The sequence below is a fragment of the Aedes aegypti genome, chromosome 1, assembly GCF_002204515.2.
Source record: "Aedes aegypti strain LVP_AGWG chromosome 1, AaegL5.0 Primary Assembly, whole genome shotgun sequence".
NCBI classification, from domain to species: domain Eukaryota; kingdom Metazoa; phylum Arthropoda; class Insecta; order Diptera; family Culicidae; genus Aedes; species Aedes aegypti.
This window is the reverse complement of record NC_035107.1, coordinates 256,196,238-256,222,884: the sequence shown is the minus strand read 5'-3', so window position 1 is coordinate 256,222,884 and position 26,647 is coordinate 256,196,238. Positions and strand designations below refer to the sequence as shown.

Below are 26,647 nucleotides of genomic sequence, written 5' to 3'. Positions count from 1 at the left end.
GCAACAACCCTTCGAACATTCAGTTTATCTGTGCTGGCCGCCTAGCGGCGACACTGATGTGTGTATTCCTTTCACTGATCGCGCTACGCTGGATTCTCAAATTTCTCAAATTTCAAACACAAGCGCATGGAAGAATGGTAGTCGGTGAACTGTCAAAACGTATGGAAAATAATGAAAAACGTAAATTATTTGCAATTAGGAAACTGGATCGAAAAAGTGGAGATTAGAAATCAAGCGTAATATGAATACATAACTTTTTGTGTTTAGTTCATCTTCCATTGTGCTTTCTTTGCTTCAGGATTTCGTTTTTACTACCACTGAAAAAGAGTCATCTATAGGGCGATATTCAAAACTGAAAAGGCAATAGATGGCTCTTTTTCAGTGGTAGTAAAAACGAAATCCCGAAGCAAAGAAAGCTCTATGGAAGATGAACTAAACACAAAAAGTTATGTATTCACTTTACACTTGATTTCTAATCACTACTTTTTTGATTCAGTTTCCAAATTGTAAGTAATTTACGTTTTTCATTATTTTCCATACGTTTTGACAGTTCTCCGACTACCATTCTTCCATGCGCTTGTGTTGAAAGTTTGAGAAATTTGAGAATCCAGCGTAACAACAGTGTCGTCGCTCGGCGGCCAGTAAAAGAAACTGAATGTTCTAAAGGTTGTTGTCTGTACTTTTTGCCGCTGGCGCCAACTGTTAGCGTTTAATAACGAAATAAACAGTTGTTACCCTATTGCCTTTCAGTTTTGAATATCGCCCTATTGAGAACTGACAATTGCATGAAAAATTATGAAACACGTAAATTTCTTGCAATTAGGAAATTGAAACAAAAAAGTAGTTATGAGAAATCAAGCGTAATGTGAATACATAACTTTTATAGTTTAGTTCATCTTCCGTGGTGCTTTCAGGATTTCGTTTTTACTATCACTGATAAAGAGCCATCTATTGCCTTTTCAGTTTTAAATATCTTTGAATATATTAGAGAATGGTCACAGAGAAACATGTTTCACGATGACATTTTCTCCGGATAAGAAAGTATGAAAGTCATGTGATATTTATGACATTCAACAGACGCTGACCAGAAGGAAGTCCTTAAAGAATATTTACAGACAAACAGACGTAACATCTAGAAAGAAAATTATAATTGCATCGGTAACTGGCAAACGACCAAAATGAGAGTAACCTGGGTAATCGATTTCGCTACGACGCGAATCGTTTCATATTGCTAATCGAACAGAGTGACACTGTCAACCAGACTGACAGTTCATCGCCGGAGCAAAAAAGTGTTGACTTTTCACAAATTCACTTGCCACGATCACTTCAAAGATAATGCCCTAACGATGACAGCTTTCTGCCGCGTTGCGTTCGGTGGTAGGAAAACGAAAAAGTTGATCTCAATGACCACTTTTTATCGCATGGTTTCCTACCCACTGATCTTGGGAGTTGATCTTTGCCGCGTTGCACACCGCGGCATCTAGTGATATTTTTCCGATCCTGCTCTTTTATGCGCATTTTTGATGTGTGATAAGTTTCGCTGTCACCGCGATTGACATAAACCAGATGGAAAGACCCTGCTCGGTCGAGGCGCCGCGAATCCTCGATTCGATCGCGAAATTCGGATCAGACTCAAATTTAGGAAAATTCAATCCTAATTTCCAACGGCAGCGGTCTCCCCATCAGGTTGTGAGCGATTTCGTTTGAAAACTTTCTTTTTCGCCCTCGAGGAACGGCCTCGAAGCCAAATGCATTCCTTAATTGACTCCCGGAGATGGCCACTGCTGGAAGGTTGGACTTGTCCAAGACGTAGTTTCCTTTTGTGGGCGACGAACTGCAACTACTCCGCATTCGCTACAAGCAACTCTCGCCCAGTTCAGACCAAAAATCGATTCAATATGAGAAAATGCACTCCGAGAGTTTCAAGCTGGATTGTTATAACCCATTCGAGCCGTAAGGTTGGGGAAACAATTGGTGAGAGATTGATTTCGCTATTAATTTAAAAGTAATATTATTCTTACTCAAATAATTACTCATAATAAATAACTTAAGAAACAAATTTTTAAATTGTTTTTTTTTTCGAATTTCTATTTCTTAAATTAAGAAACAATCTTTTATGTGGAAAAATGTCTCAAATCGATTGTGAATGACACAACTTTAAATTCAAAAAATTTAAAATCATAGACTTCCAAACTATCATCCGGAAAGGAATGGGCGACAATGGCACACACGAGACAGAAAGTCTCTTCCTACGGATCTCCGAAGGCAACGCGTTACCAAGGCTGGAAATCCGGCTTGCCCCATCTGGTTCGTGTGAGTGCGTATATTCGTTGAAGGGAATTCTACTTATTGCTGTGCTTCTGGAATGCACCATCCGGCAGTATAAGGAAGCTTGAATCAGGCCGCAGGTTGGTCGAATGGTCGGTTGGTGCTAGTCAATGTGGTTTGGCAGTGAAATTCGAAACGGTAGCGGAACTCGAGATGTGATTTTGTGTCTTGGTTAGTGGTAGTGATGATAGGATAACTTAAAGGGCAGAAGAACTTTTCATACTCTGTAGGCAAATATGCCTACTGAGAACATTCGTTAAATATATTACTTTCTTAAAAAAAATCATACTCGCCAGAGGCTTTCATATTTTTGATAAGTTTTCCCTTTTCCAAATCAGACCTCCAGGTTTTGTCGACAAGGTTCTCTTGATTGAACATGGTTTCAAATTCATGAGCAACTTCATTTTCTATTGGACTAGTGATGCCTAAACTAAAATGTGCGTGCTTTTAAACTGCTAAATATGTTCTCCGCCATTACCCGAAAAAACATTAACCAAAATGCAATTTGCCGGAAGAGCACCGAATGCAATTTAATGGACTGAATCATACAACGGAAACCCATGACCCGGAAGGAACATTTATCAGGAATTTGTTTTTCTACAATGTTAACTGAAAATTATTTGGAATGCTCACCGAAGATAATGGACAGGGGAGGTTCTTCCTTTAAAATACGTAACCTTTTAAATACGTAACAATATTTCTTCATATATGATCAGGTCAGTGCTTCCATCTTCAAATATTCAAAATCCTTTTTTTAGATAAGCTGTTCTTTCAACTTGTCATTGTTGAACTGGTTGGCTATGACTACACACACCTATGCTACTTTTCTTTGATATTCGAGCGTCCACACTTGAAAAAAATACGGATTACGGTAAAATTTAATCGTAATCTCAACAGCAGAAGGCTCTGTAAAATCATCGAACAAAACCATAAAGAAAAACTCGAAAATGGTCCGGCCGGGTATTGAACTCCCGACCTACCAATCAGGCAGCAGGCTTGCTACCACTAAGCCAGCTTTCCCTTCTGTTGGTATGCAAAAACTGATACAAAAAGAGCTCATGCCTGCCAGAGCAACTGTCAAATGATTTCACACAAGTTCGATGAAAATAATGCTGTTGCCGAACTGTTCGTAAGGTTTTCACAGGATTACAGTAAAAAAAATATTTTACGGAGTTTTTTCCGGTAAAATTTTAGAATTCACGGATTTTTTTTCCGGGGTAAATAGTAGATTTCACAGGAAAATCTGTATTTTTGTTGTTTACAGTTCAAATTCGGTGATTTATTTCAAAGGATATTGTGATTTATTCTAAGTGTGTCAATTTTCAATACGATTGGTTGTGCTACTTTTTCCCGAGTGTCGATACTTCGAATATCGTTTGCTTCAAATGTCAATTACCTTAATGCCAATAGCCCTTTCCCTACGGACGACCCATTTTGCCGAAATAATTTTGACACTCATAATAGTCATAACTTTATACATTCCAAGGTGATGAACGAACTAATCATATGGTTGGGTGACAAAACGTCGAAAGACAAAATGTCGAATGCCAAAACGTCGAATGCCAAAACGTCGGAAGGACAAAATGTCGAAAGGACAAAACGTCGAAGGGACAAAACGTCGAGAAAGACAAAATGTCGAAAGACAAAATGCCGAAAGCTAAAACTTCGAATGCCAAAACGTCGAAAGGATTAATGCTGAAGGGACAAAACGTCGAATGCCAAATGTCGAAGGAAAAAAAAACGTCGAAAAGACAAAACGGTGAAAAAAACGAGTGTGTCCAACAAAGCGTCAATCTATTCGATTTACAAGGAATACGAAGGAAATAGATAAAAATGTAACGTAAAATCCAAAAACTAAACAATGATTTGAACAGTTAATGTAGCTAAAGATATGATTTTTCCATGCTATCACTTTTTACCAATTTTTTAATTGTCTTGGAAGAGATAATGAAATTAAATCTAATTGACAATAACCAAAACATGTCGAAATAGTACAAGTTTTTTTTATTGAGAGGCTCAAACGCAAAAGGGTGTGAAGGACATTTTGGTTGGTTTCCAGCTAAAAACTAAAAAAAATAAGCTTCCAAGCTTTCCAACGGTATTTTTGTGTATTTTTTTTTTCGTCCAACACTTACACTTACTGTCACTTACAACCCTTTGTTTCTAACTCAATTAATCTTCAGGTTATAAAATGATTATAAGAGTCTCTCATCGAAGTGCTATTTTCAGGCAAACTTTGGAAGGGGGGCTGCAAGGGTCGTGTTTTAAAATGAAACTATCAATTTCTGTTTGTATTGTTCTTACCTGGGAGGGAGGCACCAATACTACACACGAAATTTGATACATTTTTTTCCAAACTGCGAGATAACTCCAGTTTGCCAACGACAATCAAGGCTTGGTGAAAATCACTAGTTTTCATTTGTTGTGTACCTTCGATCTTTCTGGACAAACATTGAAAAAGGGCCACAGTTTTCTATGCGTTTAATTTTCAGTTTTTATTGAAAACAGTAAAAAGAGCCTCATTACATTACGTTATATTCAATTAGAATAAATGGTGCTCTAGTGACGTTACTTTTGAATGTGCATGAATTGATTCTAATTCGATTTTTGCTACTTTTGATGAAATGTAAAAATATGCTTTGGCTAAATACGCGCTTTTATCATGTTTGTCCATTGTTTAAGATCCGGGCTCACAGTGACAGTTCGTGACAGCAAAATCTCGGCTCACTATGACGTAGATAAATTTTGCATTGGTTTCTCCCTCCCAGGTTCTTACTATCTGTTGTTCATACGATATAACAATACACATGCTCTACAAATAAATCAGTGCGTGTATAGAAGTCATTTCAATACTACATATTAAAAACTTACTGTATTCTGATGAAGAATTTCTGTTCCCGAGAAGCAAAATAATAAATTGAATCAAGTGTTTCTGTTTGAAATTAGAATGAATTTTAAAAGTATAAAGAATCATCTAAATGTCCTAAATCCAGTTGTAAATTTGATTAAGTTGATGTCACTTATTCTATAAAAGAATGAGTTTATTTGATAAGAATAAATAATACATTATTTTTTCAGCAGATAGCTCAACTAGAAGGGAATCCAATTCACCTTCAAACAATTGCTGCATTGATGTTTGAGAAGTTTTTTTAACTTCAAAATATTCACAAACTTAATTAAAACAATTGAGCTCATTAAGATAAAAAGCTATTTTCTGTATAACAATTTTAAACGAATGGCTTACGCCCCAAATATACAAAATTGTTGGAGTTTCCACATTTATTTTGCTTTGGTGGAAATTTTGTTCGTCTACGAGTAGTAGAAATAAAGTTAGAATTATTCACTGCCAAGGGCCATTCATCTGTCGTTATGTGAGTCTAGAAGAGAATCAAAAGAAAGCTTACCTACTTTTACCTCAGGCTTCATTTTCAATCATCCTCTCGAAGTGCTGCATTGCTACTTCTCTGGTCAGAAATGACATTTCTGAAAATATTCAATTTTTCATCAGAGTCCATGCTTACTATGATGAAAAATTGAATATTTTGCTGTTTCCAACACCGTTTGCATCGCAACCTGAGACGAGACTCGCGAAGACGGTCTTCTTTTTCTGTGATTGCTGAGTTTTTTTCTTATTCCACTTTGTGTTTATACCAATTATGCGCATGCTGTTCAAATCCTCATATGAACCTCTCAGCAAAATATGATTGAGTTTGCAGCACATCGAATCATAAATAGCCGTTTGAGTGAAATTTCATGCCAGCAAACGTAGCAGACATTAGAAATAATTAATCTTCTGCTTAGATTTATCAGCAACTTTGGAAAAAACTGCTCCGCCGACTGAGGCTTTTAATAACAGTTTACTTTGAACACAATACTTTTCACTTTTTCAGCCATAAAAACGGTGGGCTGCATTTGACGTTTCGTGAGAGGGGAATCTGGGCTGCATATGACGTTGATATTTTTCCTCTTCGCGAGTCTCTCTCAGATGCAAACCATTGGGGTTCATTTTTAATTTGAACATCTAGTAACCCTAGAAACGTGTTTCTGGTTACCTCTTTCACTGATTTGTTTTGATTCTGCGTTCCGCTCCTCAGCGTTCCATCTCACTTCACTCCGTTCCATGAGCTAAATGACGTTTGAACCATTTTTAATCTGAACGATGTGTAATTTAGCGGGGTACAGATTAAAAAGTGTTCAGATTAAATGTGGTCAAACCAACGGGGGTACCCGGTATTGACTTGATATATGATATGTCTAAATTTGAAGACATAGTTTGCTGGTTTGAATCTGACGGCAGCAAAATCAAGCAAAGGGAGGGGGGGGGGTGGTTGGTTGCTAAGGCAGCAAGATCAAGCCCAGTGGCGTAGCTAGGGTTTTTGGGGTTGGGTGATAAAACGTCGAAAGACAAAATGTCGAATGCCAAAACGTCGAAAGGACAAAATGTCGAAAGGATTAATGCCGAAGGGACAAAACGTCGAATGCCTAATGTCGAAGGAAAAAAAAACGTAGAAAAGACAAAACGGTGAAAAGAAAAAAAAAACGAGTATGTCCAACAAAACGTCCATCTATTCGATTTACAAGGAATACGAAGGAAATAGATAAAAATGTAACGTAAAATCCAAAAACTAAACAATGATTTGAACAGTTAGAGTAGCTAAAGATATGATTTCTCTATGTTATCACTTTTAATCAATTTTTTAATTGTCTTGGAAGAGATAATGCAATAAAATCTAATTGACAATAACCAAAACATGTCGAAATAGTACAAGTTTTATTTTATTTAGGGACTCAAACGCAAAAGGGTGTGAATGACATTTTGGTCGGGTTTCAGTTAAAAACGAAAAAAAAAACAGTTTCCAAGCTTTCCAACGGTATTTATGTGTAATTTTTTTCGTCCAACACTTACACTTACTGTCACTTACACCCCTTTGTTTCTGTTCTGTTCCCGAGAAGCAAAATAATAAATTGAATCAAGTGTTCCTGTTTGAAATTAGAATTAGTTAATTTTTAAAGAATAAAGAATCATCTAAATGTCCTAAATCCAGTTGTAAATTTGATTAAGTTGATGTCACTTATTCTATAAAAGAATGAGTTTATTTGATAAGAATAAATAATACACTATTTTTTCAGCAGATAGCTCAACTAGAAGGGAATCCAATTCACCTTCAAACAATTGCTGCATTGATGTTTGAGAAATTTTTCAAACTTCAAAATATTCACAAACTTAATTAAAACAATTGAGCTCATTTAGATAAAAAGCTATTAAGTATAACAATTTTAAACGAATGGCTTACGCCCCAAATATACAAAATTGTTGGAGTTTCCACATTTATTTTGCTTTAATGGAAATTTTGTTCGTCTACGAGTAGAAGAAATAAAGTTAGAATTGTTCACTGCCAAGGGCCATTCATCTGTCGTTATGTGAGTCTAGACGAGAATCAAAAGAAAGCTTATCTTGGATCATGTACCAACAGGCACCCCTACATTCAGGCCACGCAGACTAAACTGGACAACACAAGCGGACCAATAACGTTCATGTGGGTACCCGGTCACTGCGGCATAATCGGCAACGAACGAGCCGACGCACTGGCTAGCCTCGGCCGGCAAAGCCGTTTTCGAACAAATGAAGTCCCGGGTGAAGACATCAAGGTCTGGGTAAAAACCACTATATGGAACGCATGGGCGACTGAGTGGACGCAACTATTTTGTCCCTTTTGACGTTTTGGGATTCGACGTTTTGGCATTCGACGTTTTGGGTTTCGACGTTTTGTCTTTCGACATTTTGTCCCTAAACCGGTTTTGGGGCCCGGTGCGGAGCAAAATTCAGGAGCCCTCCAAAACAAGGGTGTCTGTTAACCCGTATACTGCCCATAAATGCATGTCAGTCCCACGTTTGCTGGATTTCCTATTCACATGGGACAATTATGCATTTCTGGGCAGTATAGGACTGAGTGAAACCAAAAATTCTGAAACCCTCGCCGCTCAGCGAATTCTTAATGGATTCAAATGATTTCTTGTCAGTTTTCTGGCACACATATCTAGTTTCTAGAAGTGTACAGAGGAACACGGAAATATTCCTGTGGTTGGAGTTATTCCGGTGGATCACTGGGTCAGGTCAGGTGAGAAGGGTACTCTGCGTTTGTGCCCCTTAAGATAGGCAAATTTCAAGTCACAGATAATTTCCGGAATCGGTTATAATGTGTCCACTACATGTTGGAATTTGAAGAAAATTGCAACAGTATAAACCTTTTGAGAAACGATTGAATTGGATAACTATGAGTTTTGCATTTGATAAATTCTACAAATGACCATTTTCGGGTCCCGGGACGCCTCAAACTTACGATAAAATTATCAATTTGTATCTGAACACCTGTGCCAAGCTAATGGGAACGAATTCTAGGTTACAATTATGTTTAATTTCTACTTTTCGAGAATTAAAACGGTTTGGTATCCAACAAATCCATAGCCGGTTCTTCCGGGCATTATGTCCGAATGGCCTCATCCGGTATATTTTAAACGGTGCAAAACTCTTCATTTATAATGTTGAATGTTAGATCTTAATGATTTATGCAAATTAAAATGATTGTCATTGCAAATAAATAAAGGTAACTTGGCATGTCCCAAAAAATAGCCCTTTTTTACTCCGGCCACATGAAGATTTCTAAGTTCCTTTGGCCACTTTTAGAAACAAGATATGTGGGCCAGTGAACTGACAAAAAATCATTTGAATCCGCTAAGAATTCTCTGAGCGGTTAAGGTTTTAGTATTTTTGCTTTCACTCAGGCCTATACGGGTTAATGGACTAGTCAATTAATCCCAATATATGATTGCAGCCAACATTATCAATTTGGATCGTTTATAATAGACCTTAAGGTTATCTATTGTTCAAGACATTTTTACCTTTTCATTTAGAAATCAAATGTCAAACAATGAAGCGTAGTATGACGATACGACTACTTCAGAACTGATAGCGGCCAAGTGTCTAAAACAAACTTTGGAGACCTCATGCCTGACAAAGAGACCAAAAACAGACTAAACAGTAATCCGACCAGACAAGCGTCATTTTTAAAGATTCTGTGGGATTTTCTTCAGAAATTTCATCAGAATGTAATTCAGGATTTTGCTCAAAAAGTTCTTACTTTGAAGATTTCTTCGGGAGTACATTGAGCGATTTTTTCACAGGCTTCTTAAGTAATTTCTCAGGAATTTTCATTTGAGGTACCTTGAAGATTTCAACCAGAACTTTTTTCCAAAGATACCCTTAGATTACTTATTTTTTTCAATGATATCCTCAGAAAATTTTCCTACGAAGTTGTCAAATAAAAGTTTTAAGATTTCTCTAGGATTTTTTCCAATAAATTGGTAAGAAAATTTCCCAGAAATTATTGAAAGTAATTCCTGGAGATATTTCTAAACGAAAACCTAAAGATATCGCTGATGAAATATATGAATTCCTACATAATAGAAGTTTTTCAAACGTCGCTTTATATCTTCTGAACTCTTGAGAAAGTCTTGGATAAGTCTTCAGAGAAACAAATAAAGTAATTATTTGAAAATAAACCAAACCAAAAGTGGATATCCCTTAAAAATCTTAAATTGAGTTCTTGGAGAAACTACAGAAATAATTGCTGTAGAATATTGTAGTTTTAAATACTAAATAAATTTTCCTGGTACAATTTACTCCAAAAATAAATCATATCAAGAAATCTTTGAATAATGATGCAATTTATGATGAATCTCTGGTTGAATTTATTGTGAAATTCCTAGAAATATTCCTTATAGATTTTGTGGAACAAACTCTTAAAGGATTTATGGAGCAATTCCTAAGATAATTGTTGAGGTAATTATTAAAGGATTGGAAAAATTGGATTCTTAAAAAGGCAGGAAATACTCTTGAAAAATAGTAAAGAGAGTTTTTCATGGAATTCCATGATTTCTCGAAATATTTTTTATATGTAGCTTACCAATCCGAGAGTAAACCATTGTAATATTCCTGGAAAATTTTCTGTATGAACATTTTTAAGGTATCTCAGTGTAAATCTGAAGAAATCACTACAAGTATTTTTAAAAGAAGCTTGTTGAAGGTTCTGAGAGAATTTTCGTTATAATTCCGTTGTTGGACAGCTAAAGTTTTTTTCTAGAGTAAAATCCTCTTAGCATATCTTTAGAAATCATTTGAGGAATTACGAGACGAGTTCCTGAGAGAATAGTTCATCTAAATGCCGCAAAATTATTTCTGGTTGGCAATTTTTCCGACTTTCGAGAGCCCATACTTGCCAAACAATAAACGAATGCAAAAATGATCAGTTCGCACAGGCTACAGGCACAGGTAAGCAGGCTTTCTCTTAGTTGATTCGAGGAAATCGTGAATGATCATGGTGAGCTTAATATAATTTGCGCAAACCATAATTTAAAGAGAATATAAATTGCATTAAAATGTAAAGGTTATCAGTTTTTTCGGGTAATGGTGTATTCCGGTAAAAGGTCGAAAAAACATCGACACGTTAATGCTTCCATTGAACGATTTGCTCTTTGAAGGAGTGTACCACACTCGACAACAGATAGCATACAACACCCAGTGGCACAGCTGAACTACATTCCTGAAGAAAAGTCTTCCAGATTGAAGCAAGAATCGAGCCCGCGCCCTTGGATCGATGCGGCTTAATGCCTACTAACCGCACGACCACGAAGGTCACAAAGGTTTTCCGATAAATGGTATTCCAGTGCATTCCGTGTAATGTCGTTCTGGGTAATAGTATATAGTCGTTATTTTAATTTGGTTTATACATTGCAATTAGAAATCATTATAAAGAATACCTTTTTTGTAACAAATGGTATCGACACTCTATCTCCAGATTCATTTTCGCAAAAGTTACGAGTAGCATGTAGGCGTTGTAAGGAAATGCTTTCGTCACCGAAAAACGAATCTTGAATAAGCCTTAAGTTCTTCTTCTTCTCCTTTCTGGCATTACGTCCCAACTGGGACAAAGCCTGCTTCTCAGATTAGTGTTCTTATGACCTCTTCCACAGTTATTAACGATCAACGCTCCGTCATCGTAATCATCGTCATCATCGAAACTTGAAAAGCAGTTTTTTTGTTCAAAACTGAAACTTATTCGATGAAAATGTGTTCACTGTGTTTCGGTAGGGGAACAGAATACAGTGAAAACATTTTCCTGTAAATTTTCTTGATTCTGAACGGAAAAACTGCTTTTGAAAATTCCGAAATCAATGACGGATCCTGCCCCCTTAACTGAGAGCTTTCTTTGCCGATTGACCATTTTTACATGTGTATATCGTGTGACGAAAAGATCCTTGACTGCGGGATTCGAACCCACGACCCTCAGCATGGCCAAGCTGAATAGCTGTGCGTTTAACGCTACGGCTATCTGGGCCCCTTAAGCCTTAAGTTACGCTAGGCTAAACTAACTCCTAATTATTCACTATCTTAATGACTATGAGAAGTAAAACATTTATAATGCAACGCTGAAATTGATCATTAGGGTACACATGCTAGTTTCGAAAAAATTGTTGAACAGACAAGAGGTGTGACATTTGCAGGACATTTGCACATAATGATCAATAAATAATCTCAATATCAAGAAAAACGAAATGAACTAGAACTACGACCAGAACGACATATTATAAAATTACAACAGACATATTTTATGAACGTCTTTCACGTACAAGTGAAAACTTATGACATATTTTCAATTTTATTAAGATCATTCGGGAACATTGAGTGCTGAGCTGACCAACTTTAGTTTCGTAAACACTAACATGGCTGTTGAGGATTTAAATGTGTTAAATAATAAACTCTTATGTTGATTATTGTATGTTAATAGTTTGAATAACTTTAAGATAACATCAGTATTTTCATTCTACGAGTATGGCGTTGTTTGCAGGTGTTCTTGGAAAATATGTATCCTTATAAAAACTCAAAACATGTGATCAATTCAAGCAATCGTATCTAAACAGCAAGTTCAAATTAGTTTGAACATTAGCTGAAGAAATTCAAATTCCATATGATTTACATGAAAATTCTATTTGTTCTCAAAAGACTGCAAGTATGATAATTCATCATTGATGAACTCTCTTGTTACAAATGATATCCCCACATAAAAATCACCAAAATACTCTCATATTTTATAAATTTTCCACATATATAACCTACTTAGCATATTCCTCTGCAGAATCTTGTGTCACCAAACGTCTGATCAAACAAGGCAATCAAAAATTTGCATAAGCTCTTGTTTTTTGCGACGCAACGCTCCAAAATCTCGCTCCACATATCAATATCAATTAGAAGTTAATCGAAAAGAAATCCCTCGTTTCCCAATGTCTCACACTCACTTCGTCTTCTCTTTTATCCGCGCCCCTTACAGATGATCGCCATCGGGAACTGGACGATCTGCTGTCCGACATGCTGATGACGGTTCAAGGCATCCCCGACGTCGGCCGCAGCAAAGGAGCATCAGCATCCACGCCAACAACAACAACAACCCAACCAATGTCCTCAACGCAAGCCACCCACCATCATCATCATCATCACCATCACCACCTTCACCAGCAGCAGCAACAAGGGAGCGATCATTTCATCAATACCAGCACCGATACCATCAAGCGATCGCATTCGGCTCAGCTGCCAGCACTCAGAGAATCGGCCAAAGAGCGTGAGCTACTCCTGTACGAAACGAGCAGCACGACGACGACGCTCACGCCGCCTCCCAGCGAGAGCGGCCGCGAGACCCCACTGCTCAGTAGCGCCTACTCAACCATCCGAGATAAGCGGGATCTTTGTCTCACGCCGACCGAGCGCGAACTGCTCATGAATCTGCAGCAACATCAGTCTTTCGGCTATCCCCGTCAGGCGCGGTCTACTACCGGAGCTTCGGAACGGTTCACTTCGGACGACGACGACGATCATTACGGCAACAGGCAGATTCCGTATCACGCCCGGGAGGACTCACGACCCTTCACCTACGGCAGCATACCGCTAACGGGTACGCCCCAAAATCCGCCCGCTTCGACCATGCTCAAGATGCAATCGGGCCTGTCGAGTCCGTCGATGGTGCGCAAAGCGCTCGGGACGCCAACGTCCGCTCGGAAATCCACCGGGCTGGGGGGCGGCACAAGTTCGGGCGGTGGTAGTGGTCCTTACGGTGGACGCAATTCGGAATTCGAAGAAATGCTTCGCGAACGGCGCGAAAAAGTGTTCAGTGAAAAGTATACTATCGGTGATCAGTCTCCCAGGGGGACCGACACGGTGGACAATCGGTGGAACTATAGCACCACGATCCGGACGACGGTGGAACAGCCACAGCTGGGCGGCGGCGACACCAACGGGTATCCCCATCCGCACGAGCCGCTCAAACGGTCCAACACCATGGACGGCAGCTTCGGAAGGCAATTCTCCAATGATGGGTAAGTCTCTAGATTGTTGTGATATTTCCCAAATCACGGCGGCACTGAACTGAGGTGGTAGCAGGGTAACCCGCGGGAGGCGGTCCCCGAAAAAAGTGCTGAAAATGTAACATGTGTTCCGATAAACCGACGTGCGACGAACGCGGCGTTGAAAACACCGCGAAATACACAGCGTAACAAAAATAACATTTTTGCGTGTCTCAAGGATCAAATCATACCATGTCTTTAGTAAATTTTGGGTTGCTGCTTCTCAGAAGTGCTCCAGCATGTCACAACTGTGATACACAGGACGCCAAAGTTGTAAAAAATACATTTATTATGATTGTACACAAGAAACTTCAATTATGATTTATTAAATTTTCTAGTAATTTACAAATAGGCAGAATAGAACTTAAACTTCAATAAAGGATATAGTTTGAACAATTCAATTTTTAATAAATCGATAACTACATAATTGTAATATTTGCATTTTTGCCTATTTCGAATTAGAACCGCTTATCGTCCATTATTGTTTTTTTTTTAATTTATTTATTGTCGTCAATGATTTCATAGACCATTACATGTGTGTTTCGAGATAGCTACAATCTGTTTGTAATCTAGGTTATGTTAGTTATAGCATGACTTGTATTTAAAGGCCCATTTTTAGCAAAGTTCATTCTAAAACTGTTAATGTGAAACAAGTTTTTATTTCTTAGTAAACCAGTTGGTATCAGGGAAGTTTAGGTTTCCTAGAAGGAGCCTTCCTCAGCCGAGTGGTTAGAGTCCGCGGCCACAAAGCAAAGCCACGCTGAAGATATCTGAATTCGATTCCCGGTCGGTTCAGGATGGAAATTTCCTTGACTACCCTGAGCATAGTGTATCATCATACTTGCCACACGTTATACGAATGTGAAAAAGACAACTTTGGCAAAGAAAGCTCTCAGTTAATATCTGTGGAAGTGCTCATAAGAACACTATGCTGAGAAGCAGGCTCTGTCCGAGTGCGGACTTAATGCCAAGGAAAACTCGACTGAAATCTTTAAATAAAACTAGAAGTGCTGAATTATTTTTTGTAAACGGCAATGGATTCAACAACCCTAAACTAAGTAAATAACGGTATTTCGATGCTTGAGACAAAAAATGTTCCCCAGTGTTATATTCGCAAGTGCGCCGCGCGGCAACCTAAAAGTAATATAAAGATGTGCCGTTAAGTGCCGACGCGAAGGAACGCAAAGGCAAGGAGACGAAGAAAACGTGAAAAATGACCTTCCGTTTGGGAATAATATTTTTAAAAATTGGACGCGACCGGTGGCGGTGGTCTGAGCACAAGTGTATCGAATATGTTTCACCGCGTTATCGAATTGTATCCTCGCGGATGGATTATTGGGATTGTAGACTGTTGGACAGTCGGCAGGAAGTAAATTCCATTCTGCGATAAACACCAGTGCAGTGAATTCAGAAGTGGATTTTGAAGAACAGTGGAACATGATGGGTGTGTTTGTGGCAATGAATGTATATCAAGACTTTGGGGAAATGGGAGTTGAAGACAATAATGCACGATAGAAGACTGATTTACTGCACCTAGATACTGATTAAAACCATGAGGATTACATATTGTCTGTGTTGCCGCCGTGTCTACCAGAAACATATTAGTCAAGTGATGGGCAGGCTACAGTTCTGGCGATAAGGTATTCTTATCATTTGGATTATCAAACACTACCGAAAAGGTGTTATCGAGTAATGAAAATCTTTTACAGCAAAGTTCCGCCTTTTTACGTCACATTGAGCTACAGCTAAACGTAGGGGAAGACGGGGTAAGACCGCCCGTCTAAGCAATTTAATTCATATGTTTAAATCAAGAAACAATAATAAAACCTTTTTCAATGCAGTATGTCGTTTTGAATCCTTAGGCATGATCAACAAATTCCACAGGTGTCGTATTTGTGAAAAAATATTTATTTTTTTGAAGTTTAAAAAAGTGTTTCCTTATTGCAATTATTTTTTGCGACGGGGTGAAGCCGCCCACCTACGGGGTAGAAGCGACAAAAATACATCAGTACACTATGATTTTACAAAGTATAATGTTATATGGATTCTTCATTGATTAACCTGGATATTGAATCATTTTTTAGATTAATTTATTCTATCAACTTAGAATATACCTATCATATCCTTGAAAGACCCACATTTTGGAAAGAAAAATTGCGGATTTGGCTTGCATTTGTAACAAAATTGATAAACATCACCTTACATGTTTCGGAATGACAAAAATCTTGTGTGCAAAGTGCATGGTAAACTTAGAATAACGCCATTTTCATGTCAAACTGAAGGTGGTCCATCTTACTCCGTCTTCCCCTACGAGTTCCACTTGAAACCTTCAAGGATAATATCAAGCATGTGCTAGAATAAGGGCGTAAGTCGCATGATCGATTTCTCTTCATCGATCCTCTCTTCTGTGAATAAAGGTGACAAGATGCAAGTTTGTCAGCAATTTTTCACTTCGGGCCGCTTGGCAGCAATGCGATCTTGCGTTGTGATGAGAAAAAAATGCGGACAAACTTGCAGCTTGTCACCTTTATATACAGAAGAGAGGATCGATGAAGAGAAATCGATCATGCGACTTACGCCCTTATTCTAGCACACGCTTGATATAGGGTAAATTGGTATAATGCGCCCCTACCGGGCAATACGCTCCACTTCATTTTCAAGGGGTTGAGGCTTCTTTAACACGTAGATATGATCACATATCTTAAATACCCGCGAAAAAAATATGTTGCGCATATAAGATCTTTGGGAAGTATGAACAACTAATAGCAATATCAAAAGTATCGAAAATCAGCTTTTTGGCGTTTTTTCTTCTGATAAGAGTGAAAGTTTTAAAAAAACTCTTAAAATGATTGCATGATCTCTGAGTTCAATGTAACTTTAAAAGATCACTCTTCAACGTAAGTCAAATTTATAAATCTGTGGAAAAATTTCATGAGAGTTCAAAAATAAGGTTACCGTTTGACAAAATGAAACCTGACTTTTAAGTATTCATAGTAGTGGAACCACACAGTTCGAACACAACGTGTTAACTTCTGTGATATATAATGCTCCTAAATGGAACTTAATATGTCATGCATATTCACATGGTATATCACGTAAACATCAATGATATGTCATGTAATCTAGCAGGTGTCCGTGAGTTTAAGTGACATATAAACTTAAATTTACATAATTTCATGTTAACATTACATATATGAAGTTTACACAACGTTAACTATTTTTAACAGTGCAGCTAAGATATTTATGTGTTAATGTTCGAATATTTTTTCTGGGGCGATCTAAGAAAAATATTTAACAAAACGCCTAGCTGTTGGAACTCTTGATACGGGAGTACTAATTGGATTTCTGATGATTTTCTGGCGAATGTTCTGTAACAATTACTGAGAGCTTTTCTAGTTTAGTTGCTTGCAAATGCTTACCGGATTTCCTTGGAAATTTTTGACAGAACATCTAAAGAAATTATTAGCAGAGATTGTGGATGCAATTATTAGTAAATGAAAAAAAAAGAAACGGAAGAAGCCTAAGGTGTAATTTTGTATGAGGGATTACATGACGTCATACAACAGCCTGTTGATGGCAAGACGAAGTTTGCTGGGACCACTAGTTTTGGATAAAATTCATTCAAAATGTGTGGTCAAACTCTTCGCGCAATTCCCAAAGAATTTTTAGTTGAATTGCTGTACCTGAAACTCTTTAGAGCATTACCTAATATAAGAGTATTACATTAAAATTGTCTATAAAGGCACTTTTTCTCATTTTTTGTTTTCTGATGTTTGAATTTGAAACTATAAAGTGTTATTATGAAAATTTATTGGCTTTTATCGGTGAATACAATACCTATACTTAGAGTCAAAGGGAGTAACGAAAGTAATGAAATGACAAGATGGATAGAATCGCAAGCAAGCGACGAGAGAAATGAACAGAAATTTGAAAATTTGTTTTAACAGAGGGCCATATGTGTGAACATATCGTATCAATCTCCGAAAATATGCCAACGATCGATAGAACTGTTACATACGCCAAACAATATAGTTAACAGGTCGAGGCGACAAATTTTAGCCTGGCTAGTGTTAGTAGTGACCAACACTACAAAATCTAGCCGTTCAAGACCAGGACGTTAGGCAACGGTTTGTCGTTTCGATTGTGTTTAAAAACTGATTTATTTGTTTCGCTTATAGACTATACCACAACAATCTCATCTCTCTCTCTTTCATCTCAATAGCACTATACATACAAATGATATATACATGAAATCAAGCAGGATTCTTATATACACGAGAGGTTTCTGATTATACAATTTGATAATTCAACTTATCTAGAGCCCGGAGCTGACAAGCTCGAACACACATATATTGAACTGTTCAGTAATCCAATCCGCATGGGTTTAAAATTATCTAATTCATTATGCGTGGTAGAGCTGAATAAATTATGAGTTTAATTACGACAAAAATTCACGTGCTCAGGTGCGATTCGAACCCACGACTCTTGTATGCTAGACGAGTGCTTTGCCAACTAATATACCTAGCCACTTGGTGACCCAATAACTCAGAAAGATTATATCCATCCATCTTTACCACGCGTAATAAGTTAATTAATTAGAAAACCATACGGATGAGATGAGTGTACTGCCTCTCTGTAGTAACCATGTCTTCACTTGAACGCGACCAGGTCAACAAGTGGCTCGGTAGCTTAGTTGGTAAAGCGCTCGTCTAGCATACAAGAGTCGTGGGTTCGCATCCCACCTGAGCACTTGGATTTTTTCATAGTTTCACTCATAATTTATCCATCATTACCACGCCTGATTGAATTCATAAAGGTAGGGTGCAGAGTAGATCTATTCAAATGTCTGGAAGGTCCTCAGTCAACCAATATTTTGACTTTTCATGTCGAAATTAACTTCTGGTCAAAATTTCAGTCAATTTGAAGAAAATTTAGATGTGCTTCAAATCAATTATGTGTTTTTGGACTATTTTCGAGCATTGAAAATTCATAAATTCATTAATACTGAACGGAACATAAAAACTTATCGGAAATACCTCTACATAGTAGTTTATTCAATTCTACGAACTTTTGTCGAATACGGTTTAATGGTTTGAGCAAGTTTAAACATAGTTTGGTTGAGGTTTGTGCTTCAAGGTTCTTGAAAATCACTATTTTTGGGGTGTGTTCTCCCTAAAAAACATACCTGTATGAAAAATTCGGATTTTTTATTTCCAAAACATGATGACAATGCATTTCTAAAACTCAATCCCGTACTCAATACCTTTTATCTCACGAAAATAAATTGTAAAAAAATGGTAATTCGGAAGCACATTTATAAATCCACTATGGGTAAGCCAAGAACACCACCATGAGTTCCAAGGAATGTAATAAGTAGTCGATGATAATGATTGTTTTCAAATCGTTCTGAATAGTCAGTGAAATACGATCAAAACAATCATCACTCGGAAATAAAAAGCAATGGACCTATGTACGGGTTCACTATTTGACGTTTTAGCGGTGTTGTGTTATTTATGTGACCATGGAAACCAGTGAATTCGGCACCGCTCAAGCGTCAAATTAGTGAACTCGTGTATCGATCCATGCTAACTTGTTCAATTTATTTATTCGACGGTACATGTGTCATGCACGATTTATCTATCATCAGGTTGGGATGGGTTGTTCGATCTTTGGGCATTTTTTGTAATTTATTTCCTAAAGCAACACGTAAGCTGTTAATGGTTAATTATTTCATAGATTTATTATGTTCGTTTCCCGTTGACTAGGGCCTGGAAAAATAATGCCAATGTGTGGTTTTCAAAGCATACATATTCAGAAAACCGTGATTTCTAGGTACTGTGGAGAACAAATCTCGATCAAACAATGTTTAAACTTAATTTAATCTTATTGGCGTGTTTGACAAACTTTAACAGAATAGAAGATTTCCAGACATTTTTTCAAATATGAACTGGCCTAGTGCATAGCTACTTGGACACTTCTATGATTCACTTTGGCATGGGGTGTTTTTCTCTGCCCAATTGTCTGAAACTTCACAATAAGAAGCACTTCATAAGGATGCATATTGATTGCTAGCCCATGCAAATAATAAAATGCATTTTTCTAATTGACTTTTGTTGAAATGAGAATGAAATATTCTGTTCAAAGAAACACCTTTACGCTGATGCAGAAGGTGAACACATTCCAAATTTAGCACAATGCACGCAATTCAATAAACAAACCATCATTCCCGTGCAAACCGTTTATTATTGTTGATCCGATTGGCGGAGGAGATGCAATTTTGGCACACAAAACCTCACATACACAGACATGTACATTAGGGCGGTTCATATCATAGCAAAATTCGGAAATATTACTACGAGTTCTGTAGTTCTATTTGTTTTTTTTTTTCAATTTCGTAAAGGCCAATTGAGGGTGTCAAAATCATAGCAGGGAGCATTTTGCAATTTCTGAAAATTGTTCTGTAATGATTCAATAGGAAATTTAAAACAGTTGCGTAATGAAAGGGCGTTGCGTTATTGCTATTACGACACTGCATAATATAGTTTAGGAAAGTAGGCCGTTTCATAACGGATTGGCGTGATAAAAGCAGCCTATTAACCTTTGCGTTCCTGACCGAAGCTCATTTCACAACCAAATTTTCGTGATATTTTGGCTCTAGTTTCCACAATTTTCAACCGATTTCAATGAAATTTTGACACAACACCAAAACACTATTCAAGTTTCATGACTTGTACTGGGAAATCAAGTCAGACTGTCGGTTCCGGTTTTATACAGAGGTCCCGTGGGGTCTGTCCGAAGCTCATTTGAGTCATTTCCACAATTCTTTTGCACGGATCAAACAAAACTACAGATCATAAACCTTTACTATTTCCTGACTATTTGCACCTCATTTGGAACCATTTTGTCTGAATCCGGATTCCCTGAAACCGGTTCCTGGGGCAACATTCGCGGACCAAAATTTGATCAGCACAAACCATTTCATGCAACACATCAATCTTCAAGATTTTACAACGAAAGTATAAAACAATGCACATGGAGTAATCATATGCAACATAGGGCTATTTACAAATACTTTCAGAATATCCTAGAGCAGATTCTGGGTCTCTAGAAAAGGGCGTCAATTCGATGATTGCAATCCGTATCATGCGACAGTTTTCAAGATTTCTGGCCGGGAACATAATATGATGCACACTGAGTAATTGTATGGAAAATAGGGTCGTTGATAAGTACATGCGGGATGAATTGGAGCCGATTTCAAAATTGAGTAAATTAGAGCCAAAAAGATCACGAAAATTTGGATGTGAAAAATAGGTCAGGGACGCAAAGGTTAGTTTGAGAAACTACAAGAAAATCATAGGGAAGAAATTGGCTGAAGAGTGTAAAACAAAGTTATTTTCAAAAAAATGTTCGCTGATTCCTAGTCATATTTGAAATATGATCCAGTACACTTCTACAAAAAAAAAAAACAAACAAAATTAGCATAAAATGAAATCGTTTGTTCAGCAACAAATAGTTGTTCATAGCATTCATAGAAACTGTAGTAATGAGGGTGTGTTCTTTTTAGGTTTTTTTTTTCATATTAAGTTCCACATAAACGTTTTAAGACCACCTTCAATTCTCCTCAAAACTGCTGAAATTTTGACAGAACACTATTTTTATAGTAATGATTGCAAGGAGAACATGGAAGAGGGGATTTTCAAATTTCAAACCACCCTAATGTGCACGTGAGAATGCAATTAACAAAACGGGTCCTTCGAACTAAGTAACCTACCGACAGCGTGCAAGACAATCTTGCACATGGAGCAACGCTTTTTTTCTTTCAATTACCATAACCAGCCACACTTTGAGTGGGTGGTAGTAAGATGCAAAGTACCTTAACGAGTCGCTCAGAACAATAAACTCGATTTGATTGGTGAAACCTCGGCAATAGCAATGGAAGGTACTTAGATGTACATTCTGGTGTGGGGCGATCACGTTTCAACTGGATTCACATTGGCCATATTTGACCATTACGACGACGAGGGTCGATCAAAAGGTTATGAACAAGTTGCGAGATTCGAACGGACGCACTGCAAGTCACACGCTCGGATTTTCTGAGCACAAAACGTTTTGTAAAAGCGTCGAATGAATGCAATATTTGCGTAGGTGGGTAGGTGACGACGGACGATGGAATTTGCTGTTTGCGTTTTTGTTTAAAAAAAAAATGCGCCGCCGACCACTTTGCGGGTTCAATCACTCTACCACCTACCGGATCGCAAACAAACCCAGGAAGGGAATGGCTTTTTCTCGGTTACCACCACCACGCAAATGTCACACTTCCCGGAATGGATCAGTGTATTTGGACACCGAGGTATATTGAAATGCTTTGGAAACAGAATTAAAGGCATAAGCACGATACAACTTAATCCCTAATCCTAAATATTGCATCCTAAGCCTACTTTGATGAGCAACTCGGGACAGCCCCATTGTCGTCGTTTCATCAGAAGTGGCCGCATAGCAGGCTAGGTGTGAATGAAATATTGCTTTCACATGAATAGTACCACGCGAGAAACGCAAGGAAGTAAATCGTGAAATGGATCAACTTGAGGTGGCTGATGATAGATTTAGCTAGGTGTTTGAATCAAACTCGGAAAGCTTGACAAGTCGTTCTCATTTCAGTTTTAGACGGTAAAGGGCAACTAAAGCTCTTTCGATTACTGCTTTTGTATTGGCATATACGAGTCAAAATATCATGGGTTTTAATTATTTTCATGTTCTCTACGAAGTTCAGCTTAAATTCTGAACTTTTAATGTTCTAAAACTATCCATTATTGCATTAGAATTTGTGAAATCTTGTAGATTCTCTGAATAATGTTTTCTTCTCAGAAATTTTATGGTTTTACTAGAATTATTAATCTACTCAATCTTATACTCATTAGACTCATCAGTTTTCCAGTGTTCCTTAATTTACAGATTTCTTTTGAAGTTTCTTTCTGTTAGGCATCCTTTCTGTAAGAATTTCATAAAATTACAGACAAAACTTAAAGATTATCAAAAACAAAACATTTGCATTTCATGCATTCAGTTTTTTTAACATAGGGGAAGAAGAATCCTGACAAGGATTACGAAGTGGAATACTGAAGAAGGTTCTGAAAAAGAATCCTGAAAAGAATTCCGAATGGGAATCCTAAAGAAGATTCCCAAAGGGATTCCTGAAGAGGACTCCAAAGGGGAATCCTGCAGAGGATTTCGAAGGGGAAGCCTAAAGAAGATTCCGAAGGGGATTCCTGAAGAGGATTCCCAAGAGAAATCCTGAAGAAGATTCCGAAGGGGCATCCTGAAGAGGATTTCGAAAGGAAATCGTGAAGAGGATTCCGGAAGGGAATCCTGAAGAGGATTTCGGAAGGGAATCCTGAAGAGGACTCCGAAAGGGAATCCTGAAGAGGACTCAGAAAGGGAATCCTGAAGAGGATTCCGAAAGGGAATCTTGAAGAGGAATCCGAAAGGGAGTCCTGAAGAAGGTTCTGAAAGAGAATCCTGAAAAGAATTCCGAATGGGAATCCTAAAGAAGATTCCCAAAGGGATTCCTGAAGAGGACTCCAAAGGGGAATCCTGCAGAGGATTTTGAAGGGGATGCTTAAAGAAGATTCCGAAGAGGATTCCGAAAATGAATCCTGAACAAGATTCCGAAGAGAATACCGAAAGGAAATCGCGAAGAGGATTCCGAAAGGGACCTGAAGAGGACACTGAAGGGGAATCCTGCAGAGGATTTCGAAGGGGAAGCCTAAAGAAGATTCCGAATGGGATTCCTGAAAAGGATTCCCAAGAGAAATCCTGTAGAAGATTCCGAAGGGGCATCCTGAAGAGGATTTCGAAAGGAAATCGTGAAGAGGATTCCGGAAGGGAATCCTGAAGAGGATTTCGGAAGGGAATCCTTAAGAGGATTCCGAAAGGGAATCCTGAAGAGAACTCCGAAAGGGAATCCTGAAGAGGATTCCGAAAGGGAATCCTGAAGAGGATTCCGAAAGGGAATCCTGAAGAGGATTCCGAAAGGGAATCTTGAAGAGGATTCCGAAAGGGAATCCTGAAGAGGATTCCGAAAGGGAATCCTGAAGAGGATTCCGAAAGGGAATCCTGAAGATGATTCCGAAAGGGAATTCTGAAGAGGATTCCGAAAGGGAATCCTGAAGAGGATTCCGAAAGGGAATCCTGAAGAGGATTCCGAAAGGGAATCCTGAAGAGGATTCCGAAAGGGAATCTTGAAGAGGATTCCGAAAGGGAATCCTGAAGAGGATTCCGAAAGGGAATCCTGAAGAGGATTCCGAAAGGGAATCCTGAAGATGATTCCGAAAGGGAATTCTGAAGAGGATTCCGAAAGGGAATCCTGAAGAGGATTCCGAAAGGGAATCCTGAAGAGGATTCCGAAAGGGAATCCTGAAGAGGATTACAAAAGGAAATCCTTAAAAAAACTTCCTAAATGGAATCCAGAGGAGGATTCCGAAAAGGAAATCCTGAAAAAACTTCCTAAATGGAATCCAGAGGAGGATTCCGAAAAGGACTCCGAAGTGGAATCCTGAAGAGGATGCCGAAAATGCATCCTGAAGTGGATTCCGAAGGGCCATCCCGAAGAGGATTCCGAAAGGGAATACTAAAAAGCATTCCGAATGGGAATTCTAAAGAAGATTCCAAAAGGGATTCCTGAAGAAGACTCCAAAGGGGAATCCTGCAGAGAATTCCGAAGGGGCATCCTGAAGAGGATTTTGAAAGGGAATCCTTAAAAGGATTCCGAAAGCGAATCTTGAAGAGGACTCCGAAGCGAAATCCTGCAGATGATTCCGAAGAGGAAGCCTAAAGAAGTTTCCGAAGGGGATTCCTGAAGAGGATTCCCAAGAGAAATCCTGAAGTAGATTCCAAAGGGATATCCTGAAGAGGATTCCGAAAGGGAATCCTGAAGAGGATTCCGAAAGGGTATCTTGAATAGGATTCCGAAGGGGAATCCAGAAGAGGATTCCGAAAGGCCATCCTGAAGAGGATTCCGAAGGGGAATCCTAAAGAGGATTCCGAAAGGGAATCCAGTAGAGGATTCCAAAAGGGAATCCTGAAGAAGACTCCGAAGGGAAACCCTGCAGAGGATTCCGAAGTGGAATCCTGCAGAGGATTACGAAGGGGAAGTCTAAAGAATATTCTGAAGGGGATTCCTGAAGAGGATTCTCTAGAGGAATCCTGAAGAAGATTCCGAAGGGAAATCGTGAAGAGGATTTCGAATGGGAATCCTGAAGAGGATTCCGAAGGGGAATCCAGAAGAGGATTCCAAAGGGGAATCCTGAAAAATAATCCTGAAGAGGATTCCGACAGGGCATCCTGAAGTGGATTCCGAAGGGGCATCTTGAAGAGGATTCCGTAAGGGAGTCCTGAAGAGGATTCCGTAAGGGAATCCTGAAGAGGATTCCGAAAGGGAATCTTGAAAAGGACTACGAACGGGAATACTGAAGAGGATTCCGAAGGATAATTCTGAAGAGAATTCTGAAGTGGAATCTTGAAGAGGATTCCAAATGAAAATTCTGAAGATGAGCCCAAATGGGAGTTCTGAAGAAGGGGAACCCTGAGGGCGATTCCGAATGGGAATCCTAAGAGGATTCCGAAAGGGGAATCCTGAGGGGATTTAAAAAAGAAATCTGTGAGAATTCCAAAAAGGAGTCGTATGAGAATTTCAAACAGAAATCCTGTACAGGTCTCCGAGTAGAATCCTGCGAAAAATTCGAACAGATAATTATGAACGTATTCAATTTGAAATCCAACAAACCCAAACAATCAAACTCTGCTCTGTTTTATTTTGCTGCAAAAATTATCTTCGAATCGAACACTTTTTGGCGATATAAATTTATGCTAATACTCATTTCAATAGTAATGGCGAAAAAATTCAAATTCACAGTCGTCATCGCATCATCACCATCACCCTCGTCCCCAAAACCCCATCAGTTTGTTTGCTTCGTCGATCGGGATAATTTCGCACTCATTTGCGTCCCATCGCCAACTTGGATTGTCGTCTTCGTCGTCCTCGATCGTTGTCGCCCGAATGTTTGCACTGAGCCGAGCAAACCATGGGGGCATGGGGGCGGACAAAAACAACTCGCAACGGCACGGCCCTCGTCACACCACTCAATTCGCCGCCGTCTTGGGAGAAGATCATCCCACGCCCTCTGACCGAGTTCGTCAAAATCGACCAACCTACCTCTCCGAAAAGGTTTTTCGAAAAATACGCGCGAAGTTTGATTCGAGTTGATTCGTATTTAGAGGGGAAACAATGAAACGATCGAAGAAGGCGCGATTATTTAGCGATCTCTCGGGACACAGCACTATGGGCGATCGAATGGTCAAAAAAAAAAAAAAAATGATTTGTTCTGGTACGTTTTTCTTACTCATCATTTCATAGTAAATACTTCTGTTAAGATATTTCAAGAAAATTAGAGCAAGATCTTTTGTAGTTGTGCTCACAGAGTATGCCAAAGTTGAAATTTGCAAGGAAAATAAAGAATTCAATGCAAATACAAGAAAACGTTAATCGCACAAGTGGCCTATTTGCATCATTTGTAACAGAACTCATTATTTCACTGCAGACCCTATTTGAAAAATGTTGTCAAAAGTTAGTTTGAAATAAAAGCTTTCAATTTTTGGCCGCCAAACTGTAGGGAAACCATCCATAGTGGCACAGGGTGGATCCGGTTGACAAACATTTTACAATGTTTGAAACAACAGTAAACATTTGGAGCAATCGCGTGGGATACGGTTGACATTGAGATAACTTATCTTTTGTCAATTTATAGATGGGCGGATATCGATCCTCAATTGGAGTCGCTCCACTTAAGGAATGATTTATTTTTATTGTTCG

At 38.5% G+C, this 26,647-nt stretch overlaps 1 protein-coding gene across 1 annotated transcript in view; it reads left to right on the top strand.

Moving 5' to 3' along the window:
* LOC5576344 overlaps positions 1–26,647 on the top strand; it is an 877,728-nt gene that overhangs the window by 766,918 nt on the left and 84,163 nt on the right. The window contains 1 exon segment of the mRNA XM_021837621.1: positions 12,714–13,752. Coding sequence (XP_021693313.1) covers positions 12,714–13,752 — 1,039 coding nt within the window.